This window comes from Schistocerca americana, chromosome 3 (assembly GCF_021461395.2).
Source record: "Schistocerca americana isolate TAMUIC-IGC-003095 chromosome 3, iqSchAmer2.1, whole genome shotgun sequence".
NCBI lineage: Eukaryota > Metazoa > Arthropoda > Insecta > Orthoptera > Acrididae > Schistocerca > Schistocerca americana.
The window spans coordinates 330,035,603-330,052,499 of NC_060121.1; the positions used below are offsets into that span (position 1 = coordinate 330,035,603).

A 16,897-nucleotide genomic window follows, 5' to 3' on the forward strand; every position below is an offset into this window, starting at 1 on the left:
TACGTGAACAGTGAATATAGTTTTGTGTAGTGAAAATAAAACAGATCTTCATACATGCAGAGTATGCTGACATGCTGTTTGTCCAATGGGAATTCCAGAGCTGCTGTGTGAGAATATCAACAATGATTGCCGAATTTTAGAGTGCCAGATAGTAGGGTGTTTCACGGATTGCGTGAGAATGGTACGCTACCCAGTGTAAATGTTGTCTCTGAATGTCCCATACAACAAACTCTTGAGAACATTCTTCAAGCAGTGGAACGCAACCCTACTACTAGCTCTAGAAGAACTGCTGCCCAGCTTGGTGTCCCACAAACACAAGTGATTACACGAGCATGGTCTGTTACCCCTTCGTTGGCACAGTTTCATTGGCATGATAGAGAAGGTGCCACAAGGCAACAATTCTGTCAATGGATCATTGCCAATGATCGATTGATTCCACGTATTCTGTTCATTAATGAGTCAACGTTTACCCGCAACGCAATCAACAACACATGCAACTCTCATGTATGGGCAAATGAAAACGTGCACGCTACTGTGGAAATGAATTTTCAACGATGTTTCTCAGTAATGACCAACTCATCGGTCTAGTTGTTTTACATAACCATCTTACTGAGACATGGTATCTTGAGTTTCTTCAAAATGTGTTACCAGAATATGTGGACGATATCCCTTTGGCAACATGAGCTCATATGTATTTTAGCATGATCGAGCTCCTACACAACGTATCCTGGTCATTGGATCGGTCACCATGGAGTCATTGCTTAGCCACCGAGGTCACCCATCTTACCCCATTGGATTACTGTTTGTGGGGGTGGCTGAAAAACGATGTCTACAAGTGCAGAGTGGTCACAAGAGAGGAACTTCTTGCTCGTATTTTACATGCTTGTGCCCAGGTAAAGGAATGCAAAACTGAGCTCAGATCGATGACGCAACCCCTGTCTACAACAGAAGCAACATGCACTGAAATTGAAGGTGGGCTGTTTGAACATCATCTGTGAGGAAATGTACACAATCAAACAAACCGCAACATAACAGTACCTTCATTTTCCATCACCTGCACCTTTCCCATTCCTAGCTGCTTTCATTGGTTTACCCAGAGACGGTTAAGAAAAGGGCATATGTTTATTCGAAGTTATTTGTTCAGAATCACCAGTAGTATCATTCATAAAAGCATGTATCTTTCCTCCTGACTCGCCCTGTATATATAGTATGTTGTGTAATAGAGGAGGAAAAACAAAACTTGACTCAAATTCCCATACTCTTACCATTAGAACACATAGTTAGGCATTTAGATGATCTAAAAGAAGCATGTCATAATATAGATGCCTTACAAGATGAAATAGAATACCAACAATGGGAGACCTTCAGGGGATGTTCAAGGAGAGTATATTCCATGTGATGATACAATGGTTTGGCACTGATCTGTCTAGTAGTTATAACATGTAGTTTGTGTGTTTATTGTAAGTGTTGTAGAAGGTGTGGAAAACAGCTTTGTGAAGTGGGGGGGGGGGGGGGGGGGGGGGGAACTGTTGTGTCAGAGTCTGTGTGACGTTAAGTAACCCTAAGGACAGTGTGAGGTACACTCCCTAACACCAGTCTGAACAACTTGGAGAGGAGGAAGATAAAGGAGAGTACGAATTGAGGTCCGTACAGCACACTCCTCTCTCTGACTGTTGAGAAAGGCATGTAATCAGATGCCACAACTCACCACAAAGATGGAGGCAAATATGCCTGTGTTGGAGTCACTAGCACTACAGTCTAACAAGAGATAAATTACCACCAACTCCTTGGCTATAAATGCAATGTATCGAGGTCTTTAGGTGAGTTATATTAGTGTCAGTCCATGTGTAAATATGTAATGCTTTGAATACTGATGTGGTGAAATGAAAAGTGTGACCTATAAGCCAACCTAAGGTGAGTAAGAGGAGTGTACTCACACAAAGCAACAAAACGAATGAGGTCAATGAACTCTAATAGCAGAGTTTTGTTGAATGTACCTTACACTACAACCAATGTGTAATCCTGTTTATAACTGGATGCTCTCAAAGAAGTTGTTGCAAAATAAAGAACCTGTAAACTTTACAATGTGGAACATAATGTTGAAAATAAAAGCTGGCAAGGTCCACTGGCACACAGTACTAGGTGAAAATTTTGTTACCTCAGAGGTCCGAGCTTACAAATTTTTCCCATGGGAAACGGAGGTTTCACGAAGTATAAAATATTCAATAGTAAAGTATTCAGTTTAAGTTAGTAACAAAGTTGGGAAATCATTTCTTGGTGAGAAGAAGTGAAATATTTGTGAAGACGACTTAGATGCCGCTATCCAATGTTTGGTCAGGTAACAAGAAGTGAACTTTGAGCATTGCAAGGCTGGAAGCCAGATAAGCAATTTGATTCTTGAATGGATAGGCGCCAGCACGGACAAGTATATGATGGAAAAGTACGGCAGATGTCATGCGACAACCGCATGACAATTGCAATCGACACAATCATCATGGAACACTCCAGAAGGGTGGTGCAGTGTGCAATGGCTTCTTATAAATAGGCCAACTACCGACTGGAGAGGAGAGCAGATTGATAGTCATCTGGGACACTACCTCTGTGTTGCTCAGGGTCAAGGGCTGGACTTGTATTATTTGGAACAGGCAGTACTTGGAAAGATTCACTAGCCTTTGCCACAGTATGACTTGTACTTTGAAGACAAGAGTAGTACAATCTAATATGAGCACTTCTGCATACTTGTAAGCAGTAACATGTACATAGGGAATGTGGTGGGAGGTGGGGGGCTCCTGCCAGGGAATGTATTCCTTCCTACCAGTATATGATTTACATGCAGTTTCCGACCAAATCATACTGAGTTCCATTCTCTACACCACTCAACAGTCTCTCTCTCTCTCTCTCTCTCTCTCTCTCTCTCTCTCTCTCTCTCTCTCTACCCCCCCCCCCCCTCCTTATTATTATTTTTTTCAGGAGAGAAAAAAGAACGCACTGGCTGTATGAATGATTTTTATTAAATCTGCGACTGGTTTTGCACCACTTATCGGTGCATCCCCAGGCAATATATGCTATTTATAACGTTACTATGTTACTATGTTATAAATAGCATATATTGCCTGGGGATGCACCGATAAGTGGTGCAAAACCAGTCGCAGATTTAATAAAAATCATTCATACAGCCAGTGTAGATTTTTCTATGAAAAAAATATCGAAGTTTGGCTGTGGTTGCCCGTCCTATAAAACATGTTATTCAACAGTCTACTTTCAGCCAAGATTGGGGCAGCAATAGGTGGCCCACAAGTAGTTCCTCATCGAAGTCTTCGAACAAGGTAAGTTTCCTTGTCGCATTTTCATGTCTTTTTAACTCCCTCTCAGGACACGAGAGGTTGTTCTTATTTTGAAGGCTTGGGGCTGCCCTTTTTCTTTATCATATTGCGCCCAAAACCCACACAGAACATTCGTATGTGGAATGGGGGAGGGTTGGGGGGGGGGGGGGGGGGGAGCAGCCCATGAAAAGTTATCAAAAATTTTTAGAAGTGCTTTTTAAGAGCCACTAATGGCCGTCTGCAATTTTACTCTGCTCAAATTTGTTAGCCATGATGGAGAGCCAGGAAAAGGGCCAACCTCAGCTTCACTATTGTGTTTATGTAGTCCTTTTCATCACTGTTTTCACTAACACCACCCTGACCACTCCCCGTGAATGAGCAGTCAGTAACTGCTGGTAGACCACAAATCAGAATTCTTATCTGTGCCTTTACAATTGGCTAGTGAACAACAGTAACCAATGGTGACAGGGACCTCTGTGAATATACAGATGTCTACAGGACACAAATTGGGAAGTCAATATAGGTGTCCTGATTATAAAATGATAATGATCACTACATAACAGATGACAACAGTAAAAGTATATTAATTAATTTATTTTGTCACACACTGTTCTAAAAATTCATTTCTGCTTTACTGAGTCATTTGTAAATATTATGATGTCATTTTTCAACTTACCATAGTTTACTGTCTAGCCGGCATCCCACCTCCAAATACCCGTAGTGAATGTGCATCCACACTGGAAAAGTCTAAGGAATTGAATCTGAAGACCCACACACTACATGGGTATCAGACACCAGTACCAAGGCTCAAATCAAGGAAAAGCTTTCTCCATTCAACTGAAAGCCTCACTGAACCACCTTTGAACATCAGAGTCAACTCATGGTGTTCCAGATCCAGCCACCTTGCAGGGTGGATAATCCTGACCGAAAGCCTCCCATCAGGTCACAAAGAAAGCTGGTCAATATGGAACACCCTCAACAGGCTGCGTTCTGGAGTTGGAAGAATGAAGACAACCTGAAAAAGTGGGGATTTGCATGCGACTCCACAGCATGTGAATGTGTTGAAGACCAGACAATGAGTCATCATCTTGTCTGAAGCCTATATCCAATGTCATGCATGCCACAGAATGTCATTGATGCCACCAAGGAAGGATGCGAAGTTGCTGCATACTGGTCAAGCCACATTTAATTTTAATTGTAATACTTATAGTACCATGTTTTGGAACATTTTGTATAACTTTTAAGCTATAGTGCGGGTTTCTGATATGATTAAATAAAAAGTGACTCACAACTGAACTCACAAGACTTCTGAGCCACCCCCCCCCCCCCCCTCCTCCCCAAAAGAAGCTATTGACTGTCAAGGTACACAAGTTTATCTCAGAAATTGTATGATACATAAGTTTTTGCTGTTACTACTTTATTGTGAGTACCATAACCTAAGGCTTGTGTCTGTTGTCTTGATAATTTATTTTATTTCCGACATTCTGTGAGTACAGGTTAATCTTGGACTTCAAGTTTGGGTTAGTATGACACAGTATTATGTAATGGTTGGTTGATGAAAGATGAAAAACAGGTTTGCCTGAAATGTTGGTCGGGATGAATATAACAGACTTAACAATCCTATTCACTATTTTTACTTCACACCAAGTGGGCATCTGCAGTACTAATCCACTTATGGTCAAGTCAGAAATAAGCAAGTTAAGAAACTAATTCTGAAATAAATAAGTAAATAATTAATAATTAAGTGACAATGGATGTCTCACCTGCTTGAAAAAATGTGTACTCCAGCTCCAGATGCCCGTTTACGGATGAGACGTGATGCCACTAGAAATTGCAATACAGCCTGTTTTTAATTATATTCTACATACAGGTATTTGATTATTTATTACTTTTACATGTGATGTGACCTGTAATGGAATTATGATAATTAACTTCAAAATTCTGCAGTAGGAACATGCTCTTAATATACTGAAACCCATGGTACTGGTAATTTGATTGGTACTGGTAATTTGACTGAAACACAGGTCCTGATTAAGTTTGCAATGATTTGCAGTGTTAACCAGTATCTATCTACACACATCAAAAAAAGTTTTGCATCACCTTGGTTCCAAGAGTTTCGGAACCTGTACAGAAAACTGGAATAGAGATCAACATAAACATCATTTCCGCCCTTTTTATTGTACATGAAAACCACATGTTGCATGTTGTATCATGATACTGTGAGACCTCCAGAGGTGGTGGTCGATATTGCTGTATACACCGGTACCTCTAATACCCAGCAGCATGTCCTCATGCATTGTATTCATCGTGGCATACGATCCACAAGTTCATCAAGGCACTGTTGGTCCAGATTGTCCCACTCTTCAATGGTGATCCAGCATACATCCCTCAGAGTGGTTGGTAGGTCACATCATCATTAAACAGCCCTTTTCAATCCATTGCAGGCATGTTTGATAGGGTTCATGTCTGGAGAACATGCTGGCCACTCTTAGACGAACAATTTCATTATTCTGAAGGAAGTCATTCACGAGATGTGTACGATGGGGGCATGAATTGTCATCCTTGAAGATGAATGCCTCACCAATATGCTGCCGATATGGTTGCACTATCAGTCGGAGGATGGCATTCAAGTGTCATACAGCCATTACGGTGCCTTCCATGACCACATCGGTCCACATAATGCCACCTCAGGACAGCAGGGAACCTCCACCTTGCTGCACTGACTGGACAGTGTGTCTAAGGTGTTCAGCCTGACTGGGTTGCCCCCAACCATGTCTCCAACGATTGTCTGGTTGAAGGCATATGCGACCCTCATCAGTGAAGAGAATGTGATGCCAACCCTGAGCGGTCCATTCAGTATATTGTTGGGCCCATATGTACTGTGCTGCATGGTGCCATGGTTGCAAAGATGGACTTTGCCATGGACATCGGGAGTGAAATTGTGCATCATGCAGCCTATTGCACACAGTTTGAGTCGTAATACGACATCCTGTGGCTGCACGAAAATCATTATTCAAGATGGTGACGTTGTGTCAGGGTTCCTCCGAGCCATAATCTGTAGGTAGTGGTCATCCACTGCAGTATTAGCCCTTTGGTGGCCTGAGCGAGGCATGTCATTGACAGTTCCTGTCTCTCTGTATCTCCTCCATGTCCGAACAACATCGCTTTGGTTCACTCCGAGATGCCTGGACATTTACCTTGTTGAGAGCACTTCCTGGTACAAAGTAACAATGCAGATGTGATTGAACTGTGGTATTGACCGTCTAGGCATGGTTGAACTACAGCCAACATGGGCCATGTACCTCCTTCCTAGTGGAATAATTGGAACTGATCGGTTGGCAGAACCCCTCCATCTAATAGACACTACTCATGCATGGTTGTTTACATCTTTGGGTGGGTTTAGTGACATCTTTGAGCAGTCAAAGGGACTGTGTCTGTGATACAATATCTACAGTCAACATCTATCTTCAGGAGTTCTGGGAACCAGGGTGATGCAAAACTTTTTTGATGTGTGTATTAGCATTCTTACAATTTTGTCAGTGCTTCCACCAGAAATTCATATTCTTATTTTATGTATAAGTACTCTTTTACGACAAATCAGTTACATAGGGAATTGCAGATACAATTCTGAAGACACACTTCAATATTTCATGTTTTTCTCTAATTGCACAACAGTTTCAACAGAACAGTACAGAAGGATGGGCTGCTGCACTGAAGTCATTCAGTAGTCAGTAATACAAGAAAATTCATTTCCAAAACAAGTAATGCCACTTTTTTTTTTTTTATTACTTACAAAGAAACATAATTCTCTTGCCTTTTGATATTTCTCATAGCATGCAAATATGGCATGACACTTGGGTTATACAGCCTTATATGCTGGAAAGGATCTTCAGCAAGTGTTAGGTGTAATTACCACTGCAGCAATATGCGGTGTAACTCGCGATACAACACAAAAGCAACTTACATTGGTGGAGCATGTAGAAATGTAACTGAAGTGACTTAACTGGTTCACACTGGGATGACAGCGGTATAACATCAGCAAACCACAGACTGCAGGTTGCTCCATGCAACCGTATTGTACACAGTGCATAGCAGGGGAAACTTAAAGTGATAAAAAAAAAGTAGTTTTATGTAAAGGAAGCAAATCCATCTCTGTAGTTAGTTTCTTGGGAAATCTTTAATATGATCTCCAATATTTGGTTTTAAGAAAACTATTTTTGAAAAAATAAAAATACAAATAGTTTTTTTTGTATTTTATAGTTTGATATCAAAGCTTGATAGTGAACTGGTTTTCTTTTCAGTAATGCTCACAGTTACTGTGATACTTCAAAATTAAGTAAACCACAGCATAAATTTTGAAAAGGATGCAATAACAAATGTAGTCAATGGCTAATTTACGTCTGGTGCATTTTAGGTCATACAATGCTGCATACCAAATGTAGCTCACATATCACATTGTTTTTAACACTAGAAGCAGACCCACATCTCTTTCCAGTCTTGCGTAAATATGTTATATATTTGGAGGTTGTCTGAGACAAGGCTGATGGCAACACATCTCACACAAGGCTACTGCTGCCTGCTATGTCCTGTGGCTTGCATGATCACTTGAGTCATTTTGTATCACCGCAGGGAGAACAACACCTGATGACTATGCAGATGACAACACCACGAATGATGCTTGTATCTCTGAAGGTTCGAAAAAATATTGATATTTTTGTAACATCAAATATTATATAATGCACCAAGTATGATACATAGAATTCAGTTTAAACATGTTGAGCATGCAGAAAATTGTGCAGCTAATGTTTGTCCATGTATTAAACAGATGATGATGTCCACCATCTCTCATTTGACATCCACTGCTGAATAAATGTCTCCTTAAGACTTCTGTACGCCCTATGATCTTCAGTCTTGTGGAATCATCTTGCTACTACTTACCTAATATCATCTATCCACCTACCATTTGGTCTTTTCTTGTGTCTTGGTATACAGTAAAGAACTACCCTGGTCCATCTACCATCAATTGCCTAATTAAATATTCTGTCATTCAGCATTATAACTTGATAACAGTCATAATTTATTTATTTTGTCTAGTTATTTCTGAGCTCCAATCCATTTATTTGTTTTCCTGTCAATCCTTGTAAATCCCAAAATGTCTGTCTCTAGCTTTTGAACGATTTTTCTATACAGACTGTAAGCTTTCCATAACAGGCATATTAGAAAATTAGTTTTCAAAATCATGTTTCATTTATAGACATCAACACAAGCTATTTTTAATTTTCTTTATTTCTTCTGCTCCCCTTCCTGTAGTTGTCGTGAAGTATTCTACACTCCTGGAAATTGAAATAAGAACACCGTGAATTCATTGTCCCAGGAAGGGGAAACTTTATTGACACATTCCTGGGGTCAGATACATCACATGATCACACTGACAGAACCACAGGCACATAGACACAGGCAACAGAGCATGCACAATGTTGGCACTAGTACAGTGTATATCCACCTTTCGCAGCAATGCAGGCTGCTATTCTCCCATGGAGACGATCGTAGAGATGCTGGATGTAGTCCTGTGGAACGGCTTGCCATGCCATTTCCACCTGGCGCCTCAGTTGGACCAGCGTTCGTGCTGGACGTGCAGACCGCGTGAGACGACGCTTCATACAGTCCCAAACATGCTCAATGGGGGACAGATCCGGAGATCTTGCTGGCCAGGGTAGTTGACTTACACCTCCTAGAGCACGTTGGGTGGCACGAGATGCATGCGGACGTGCATTGTCCTGTTGGAACAGCAAGTTCCCTTGCCGGTCTAGGAATGGTAGAACGATGGGTTCGATGACGGTTTGGATGTACCGTGCACTATTCAGTGTCCCCTCGACGATCACCAGTGGTGTACGGCCAGTGTAGGAGATCGCGCCCCACACCATGATGCCGGGTGTTGGCCCTGTGTGCCTCGGTCGTATGCAGTCCTGATTGTGGCGCTCACCTGCACGGCGCCAAACACGCATACGACCATCATTGGCACCAAGGCAGAAGCGACTCTCATCGCTGAAGACGACACGTCTCCATTCGTCCCTCCATTCACGCCTGTTGCGACACCACTGGAGGCGGGCTGCACGATGTTGGGGCGTGAGCGGAAGACGGCCTAACGGTGTGCGGGACCGTAGCCCAGCTTCATGGAGACGGTTGCGAATGGTCCTCGCCGATACCCCAGGAGCAACAGTGTCCCTAATTTGCTGGGAAGTGGCAGTGCGGTCCCCTACGGCACTGCGTAGGATCCTACGGTCTTGGCGTGCATCCGTGCGTCGCTGCGGTCCGGTCCCAGGTCGACGGGCACGTGCACCTTCCGCCGACCACTGGCGACAACATCGATGTACTGTGGAGACCTCACGCCCCACGTGTTGAGCAATTCGGCGGTACGTCCACCCAGCCTCCCGCATGCCCACTATACGCCCTCGCTCAAAGTCCGTCAACTGCACATACGGTTCACGTCCACGCTGTCACGGCATGCTACCAGTGTTAAAGACTGCGATGGAGCTCCGTATGCCACGGCAAACTGGCTGTCACTGACGGCGGCGGTGCACAAATGCTGCGCAGCTAGCGCCATTCGACGGCCAACACCGCGGTTCCTGGTGTGTCCGCTGTGCCGTGCGTGTGATCATTGCTTGTACAGCCCTCTTGCAGTGTCCGGAGCAAGTATGGTGGGTCTGACACACCGGTATCAATGTGTTCTTTTTTCCATTTCCAGGAGTGTATTATAAAACCTGATAATCTGGCTGTACAGGGTAATTGTTAATTTGTACAATTTTCTTTCTGATGTGTTAAAAACTTTTCTGGAATTTACACAACCCGTGTTGAGAGGTAATTCACACAAATTGCTCCATTCCACAACTTCATTTATATCCACTGTGTTGTATCCACTTTTAACACCAGGAAGGGTTCTCTCTCCCTCCCTCCCTCTCTCTCTCTCTCTCTCTCTCTCTCTCTCTCTCAATTGTTGGCAGTAATTTTAGGTCCAAAGGTGTATAGTTGTCTTATATATTGTCTGTCTCTTTTTGCGAAGAAGAATAAATACACCATTGTGCCAGTTTTGAGGGATTGTCTTCCTTCAAAAACATTCTGTGAATAACTTTTTAAGTTTAATTTTGATTACATTTACTACAGCTTTTATTTCTGTGTGGCTCAATGAGTAAGTGTCTGGCTACAAATCTGGAAGTTCAGGTTCAATCCTCAGTTGGTTCCAGTTATTTTCAATCACTTATCACTTCTTACAACTCTAGCAGTGACTTGTACATGTGAAAAATGGTTGCACTGGGAGTTAACATGAAACAGCAGTTCCCTCTCTCAAGAGTTTGGGTAATTCAGTACAAAGGTTGGACAAGGGCTATGCCATACCACTTCCAATACGAACATGTCTTGTTAAGCAAGTTAAGCACTAGGAGGAGGAGGAGGAGGACAACTTTACCTTTATTATTTCTATTGACACACAGTTATCTCCAGACACTTTGAATCACTTTATGCACTTCATCCCACATAACTCCGTAAGCTAGTATTTTCATTATTAACTATGTATGCTTCTGATCACACTCTTGAACTATATAAATATCACCAAAATACAAATAATATATAAACAAATCTTTAAATGGGTGTATTATTTTACTCTTACTTTACTTATTGGATCAAATAATGTTAAAGCACTGAAGGGTGAATTGTATTGGAAATACATCAAAATAAAAATGTAAATTCTTTTAAGTGGATGTCTCAAACAAATTAAGCTGAAGAACCAGTACTTGTTACCCTATGACGAACATCATTAAATTAAATGCTGGAATTCAAACAAGCAAGAGACATTTTTCTGTTTGTATCATAGTTACAAGATCTTGCAATCCTTTTAGGAAGTGACTATTGCATTACAATGTTGTACATCAAGCAAGCAGTAACAGAAACCAAGGGGAAATTTGAAAAAGGAATTAAAATTCAAGGAGAAGTAGTATAACCTTTGAGGTTTGATGATGACACTGTAATTCTGTCACAGACAGCAAAAGATCAGTTGAAAAGAATGGATTCTGGCTTGAAAAGATGTTATAAGATTAATAACAACAAATGTAAATTAAATGTAATGGAATGTAGTCGAATTAAATCAGTCGATGCTGAAGGGAATCACATACTAAAAGTAGTACGCAAGTTTTGGTATCTGAGTAGCAAAATAACTGAGGATAGGTGAAGTAGAGAGAGATAAAATGTAGGTTAGCAATAGCATGAAAAATGCTTCGGAAAGAGCTGTACTCTAAGAACCTCGGCAACATGTGGGGTGGTCCCACATCCCCCATATGGTCCTGCTCTCTCCCCAAGTGATCTATTTTTGGAGCCCTAAAGAAAGACATTTGTGGCAACTGATTTGCTTCGGGCGAAGAGGTGCATGCCCGAGTTCAATCATTGTTCCATAGGTAGCAGCAAAATTTTTCCGTGAAGGCATCAACCATCTTGTCTCACAGTGGGATAAATGTATTAACAGATATTGTGATTATTTTTTAAATAATAAACCATTTACTTAATTTTCTTCCATTTGTCTCATTTTCATTTGACTGCCTCTTATAAGTATGGAAGTTTGTCTGCATGATAAGAGGCTGATCAAATATGTGTACGAAACAGCAAAAAGAAAAGATTTGAGTGTAATAAAAATGAAAGAAAATAATTTTAATTTCTTTTTGAAATGTTGCCTTGGTTTCTGTTACTGTTTGCTCAATGTATAACATTGTAATGTAAAATCCACTTCCCAAAAGGACTGCAAGATTTTGTAACTATGATGTATTATTAGCGAAGGCAGCACTCGTGTTTTCTCTATTATCAGTATGATAAGTGCTGAAAGGAAAAGCTCACATCCAAGCTCACAAAATGTAAGAATAGCTGGGGTGATTACATGGAAAAAATATGTGTGTAATATGTTCTTAACACACACCAGTTAATATGAAAATAGTAGCTTTCCAGGAATATTTCCTGTGCTTTTTATCTTTCAGTTCTGGATAACCCCCAAACAAATTGAGGACAAGGTAGGTTAAGGTAGAAGATTGCTCTGTTTGTAAGTGTGGAAGTGGCTTGTGGGAATGCATTTTTAGATATTCACTTTCACTAGTACACCCATAGGGAGATGCCAAATGACAAATAGTTTTCGAAGAGCAAGAGTTAAGTTCTGAAAATGCAAAATATGATATGTAATAGAAATCCCAATCAATAAGTGGCTAAATAATGATAGCAATCCAGCAAAACAGTGGACAACGACAAGAAAAAATCCTGAAAGAAATATAGTTTGCATGGGGGGGGGGGGGGGGGGGGGGGGGGGGGGGAGAGATAGACAACAGAACGATGAAATATAGAGTGCTACACAGATGATGATAAAGACTATTAAAAATATGGGGAAAAGACAGTATATTGGTACAGGAAATAGTAAACACAAAGATAGCTAAAATATACTGACAGGAGACCTAAGAATGGACAGACAACTGAGACAAATTATTCATGGGAGAAAAATACTGAACTATTAATAAATAGAAACAAAATAACTGAGTCAGACAGGAACAGAGTACTGAAATAGTACTACTTCATAGCAGAAATAACTAGTGACCCACTGTGCCTTACTATGCTCTTCAGACGATGGTCTTATAAACTACACTTCATGCCCATATATCTTAACCCTGTCAGTCAGTCTACATCATACTCTCTTCTACAAATCAGACTTGTTGATGAACAATGATATATTATTAAAGAAAATAATTATGACAAAGCAGCCATGAATTTTGAGCTACTAAAAACAGCTGTCCACAGCTTCCACAAATAAATCAAAATTATCATCATTCTATACAAAAATATCCATCAAAATGTGACTGCAGGCAGTAGCACACTGTATGTCCCAAATTTAGGCACTACTTAAATAAATACCTCTAACTCATTCTTCTTACAATATGTCATTCACATGTAGGCTGAAATATATCAGTCCATGAAATTTAAATGCTATCAATATTCTCAAATGCTATCAATATTTTCCAATGTGACAAAGCAAGCTGGGATATTTTTTACTTCCCTTCTTGTTTTGCCATCTACCTCCTTAAAATTCATTTTTTCTTTTTTAACTAATTACCATTAACATATGTGAGTATAATCTGCATTTTCATAAAAGAGAAAGATGGCCCTCAGTTTTAAAGAATGTAACACCAGGTCTAATTTTGTATGTAACTGATTTTCTAATTTATTTTGACTATTCGTAGTTAGTATCTTTTGTTACAGGGTGAAATCAGTAATTGTTTTGTAACTTAAATTCTATTGTTGACTCATAAACAAATATAAATTCTGTAATAATTATAAACATGTGGAAGAACCACCAATAGTATTCTAGAAGGATCTATTTGGCTCGATTCAAAAACATGTTAAGAACACCAGCTCTTAATTAATTCCAAAGTAATTAACAGTTTTGTCAAAAGTGTTTTTTGCGTAACGATATCTGTTAATTTCATCATTTAAACAAATCATTCATCCTAACTCTTGTAGTAGAAGAAACTGTTAATAAGATGCAATTTTTTGATGTATTCAGTTAATTTAATGAGTTAAGTTTTAATTGTAATTTCTGTAACTTTAACATCAAACAATGTGTAGTTTCAGTGCCTATTATTGTGAGGATATATATATAAGGGCCCAATTTTTGGTCCCGAGACTGTCAGTCCATGGCCGAATTTCAGACGAGAAACCTGTAATGGTTTGATCAACAACAAGGCATCCACTGAACTGTGGAATAAGTGTAACACAATTAGGCTGTGTGTTAAAACAATGACAGTGTCTGTTCCATAGTACCTTTTTATTCTTGAAGAACTGAGTAATGTGTGGTTAGGCTTTTATTGCTCGTAGATGTTCAACAGTAAGCTATTGTAGCAGTATGTGGATGTTTGCCTGCAAACTATTAATGAGGCTTATCGGAAGTTAAACAATAGTGTGCTGGCCAAATAACTGTGTATTATTGGGGGTTGGGAACAGTGAAAGTAAAGAACTGTGAAATGCAAATGTGCACCTGTTGGCTACATCATTTTAAGTAGTCAATGTTGAACTTACTATCCCCCCCCCCCCATTTTTCAGCCAGTATAGCAACACAGTACGTCGACACCAAGGACAATCAACAATGAAATAAAGCAGGCATCACACAAAGTATTAAGCATTTTGGATTTTACTTTAAAAAGTCACACTGAAGACTGTGCATGCTGTAATACTTCAGCATTGAACAAATTATTTTGCCAATTAAATTTAAATTAAACTATTATTGCATACCTGAGCTATCTTGAGGAGTCATGTGCCTTTCCAAGACCTTCGTTATAACTTGTATCCACTCATCTCTGTCATCCTCAGTTTCTGCAGACAGATGATATGCTCGTTCTGGTGTCCGTAAGGTGAACGAAAATTTCAGGTCCTTTGCACCTGGTGGAACACCCACTCTCACACTATAGCCATCTAACATATGCCCAAGGAATATCTCACCTTTTGGATGTGCATCCTAGAATTCAACAGATTACATTTTTTTTAATTTCCAAATAACTGTTTAAAAAATCTTAATATCTACTAAAGAAAGTCAAATAATTCAGGCAGCACTATAAATAGCTGCTGCAAACAAGTAAAAATAGTTCTAAAGATAAGTTGTTAAATTATATAATGAACTACTGATGCATACACACAGACATACAACATTATAAGCAAGAGTAACACTTTGGTGGCCACACCCGAACATAACTTGGACACAATGCTGTTTCTGAAAGACCACACCCACTCAGGTCACGATTTTCTGGACACAAGCCACCTATTGCTTGAAAACTGAACTTATAATGTATGGACATCTTGCTACCTGCCCTTGACAGGTGCTGCCCTCTGTTGTCAATTTCTAGAATTATTTCAAAAGAAACATCAGTGAACTTGAACAGCTGCTGTCACAAATGGTTGGGCCAATATGTGATTGCACTAACATAATTTCATGTATGAACTTGTTAGCTTTTGCAGTCAGCTGTAATTTTGTTACAAATATATCACATTCATTGAGTAAGAAAGAAATTTTGGAAGCTCAAGAGGAAGAAATTTCATAGTAACTCACCTTGTGATTTTTATTTTTTTCCCTGAAGGGTAATTATACTTTCTGTCATCATTATTTTAAAATTTGTAACCTATCGAAGAACTAAAGTAAACACGAAAAATAACTGTTGAAGTGTATTCTTTGTTTACTATGTACTACTTTTTAATAAATATAAATTACATACATGCCAGTAACACTTTAAATAATGGCACAAATGGCTGGTTTTGTAAGCCCAAAATTCTACTGAGTAGCTGTCTTCAAAGTATTAAAAAAACATAATTATTGTAGATTAAAAACCTTGATGATTTAAATTACAAAATCATTTTGAGTTAAAAACTTGGTGATCTATTACTTGTGTGTGTGTGTGTGGGGGGGCGGGGGGGGGGGGGGGGGGGTGTAGAACGTGACAGGTGAGCTGCAAAACCATTTCATTTCATAGTTTTTGCACACAAATGAAGGCTGAAGATGCTGCTCTCCTAATTACAAAGGAGTTTCAAGTGCTTCAAAACCTTTTGTTGAATAAATAAGTTCCTCTGCAGACTTTCATCATGATCAAGACTCTTTGTCTGTCAGGGTTTTGCCATCAACAGTTTTCTTGGCTGTCTCTACCAGCTCATCATTAAGCAGGATTTTTGTACCTGAGTCCAGGTGTTGGCATCTTTGTGAGCAGCATTTTTAAGTTTGGGAATATAGTTTGCTAAATTTGAAAATGGGTTATCCACCTGCTGCCAGATCCTCAGGATCATCATCATCAATATTCTGCACAAGTTATTCCATGATAATTTTATGGAATTTTCTCAAACTGTACTCCAAGCAGTCAATAGCATTCTTGATACTGGAGGTATATGTTCTTGCACAGATGCATCATCACTGTGATTCAGAGGCACTTTTTGAAGGAACAGTCTATGATAAGATCACATATTTTATTGTCTCACATACTGGATTAGGCTTTTAACACTGAGTGGTAGCAACTTCACAAATATTTTCCATTTTTCCACTGAGTTTCCACTGGGTGAGGAAAGGCACTGTCCAAAAAAGAAAGAGCTTTCATTGGCACTTAGGTGTGAAATATTTTTCAACTCTTACGATAAACTCATTGTGAAACAAATCACGGTGGTGGTGGTGGTGGTGGTGGTTAGTGTTTAACGTCCCGTCGACAACGAGGTCATTAGAGACGGAGCGCAAGCTCGGGTTAGGGAAGGATCGGGAAGGAAATCGGCCGTGCCCTTTCAAAGGAACCATCCTGGCATTTGCCTGAAACGATTTAGGGAAATCACGGAAAACCTAAATCAGGATGGCCGGAGACGGGATTGAACCGACGTCCTCCCGAAACAAATCATGAAGGAGCTCTATGTACTCCATGTGCTTTGAATATTTTTGTAGTAGACTAGGTATTTTCAGGATCAATTTTTTCCAGTGCTGTTGGTGTAACAGATTTATCACATGCTATTAAAGTCAACTGCTGTTTATTCTTTTA

The 16,897-nt window shown here is 39.9% G+C and overlaps 1 protein-coding gene across 1 annotated transcript in view; it reads right to left on the bottom strand.

Annotated features, from left to right (window-relative positions):
• Window positions 1-16,897, bottom strand: part of LOC124605561 (arf-GAP with dual PH domain-containing protein 1-like) — a 131,896-nt gene that overhangs the window by 24,353 nt on the left and 90,646 nt on the right. The window contains exons 6-7 of the mRNA XM_047137326.1: window positions 14,631-14,853; window positions 5,087-5,147 (exon numbers count right to left, since the gene is read on the bottom strand). Coding sequence (XP_046993282.1) covers window positions 5,087-5,147; window positions 14,631-14,853 — 284 coding nt within the window. The remainder of the gene's footprint in view (window positions 1-5,086; window positions 5,148-14,630; window positions 14,854-16,897) is intronic.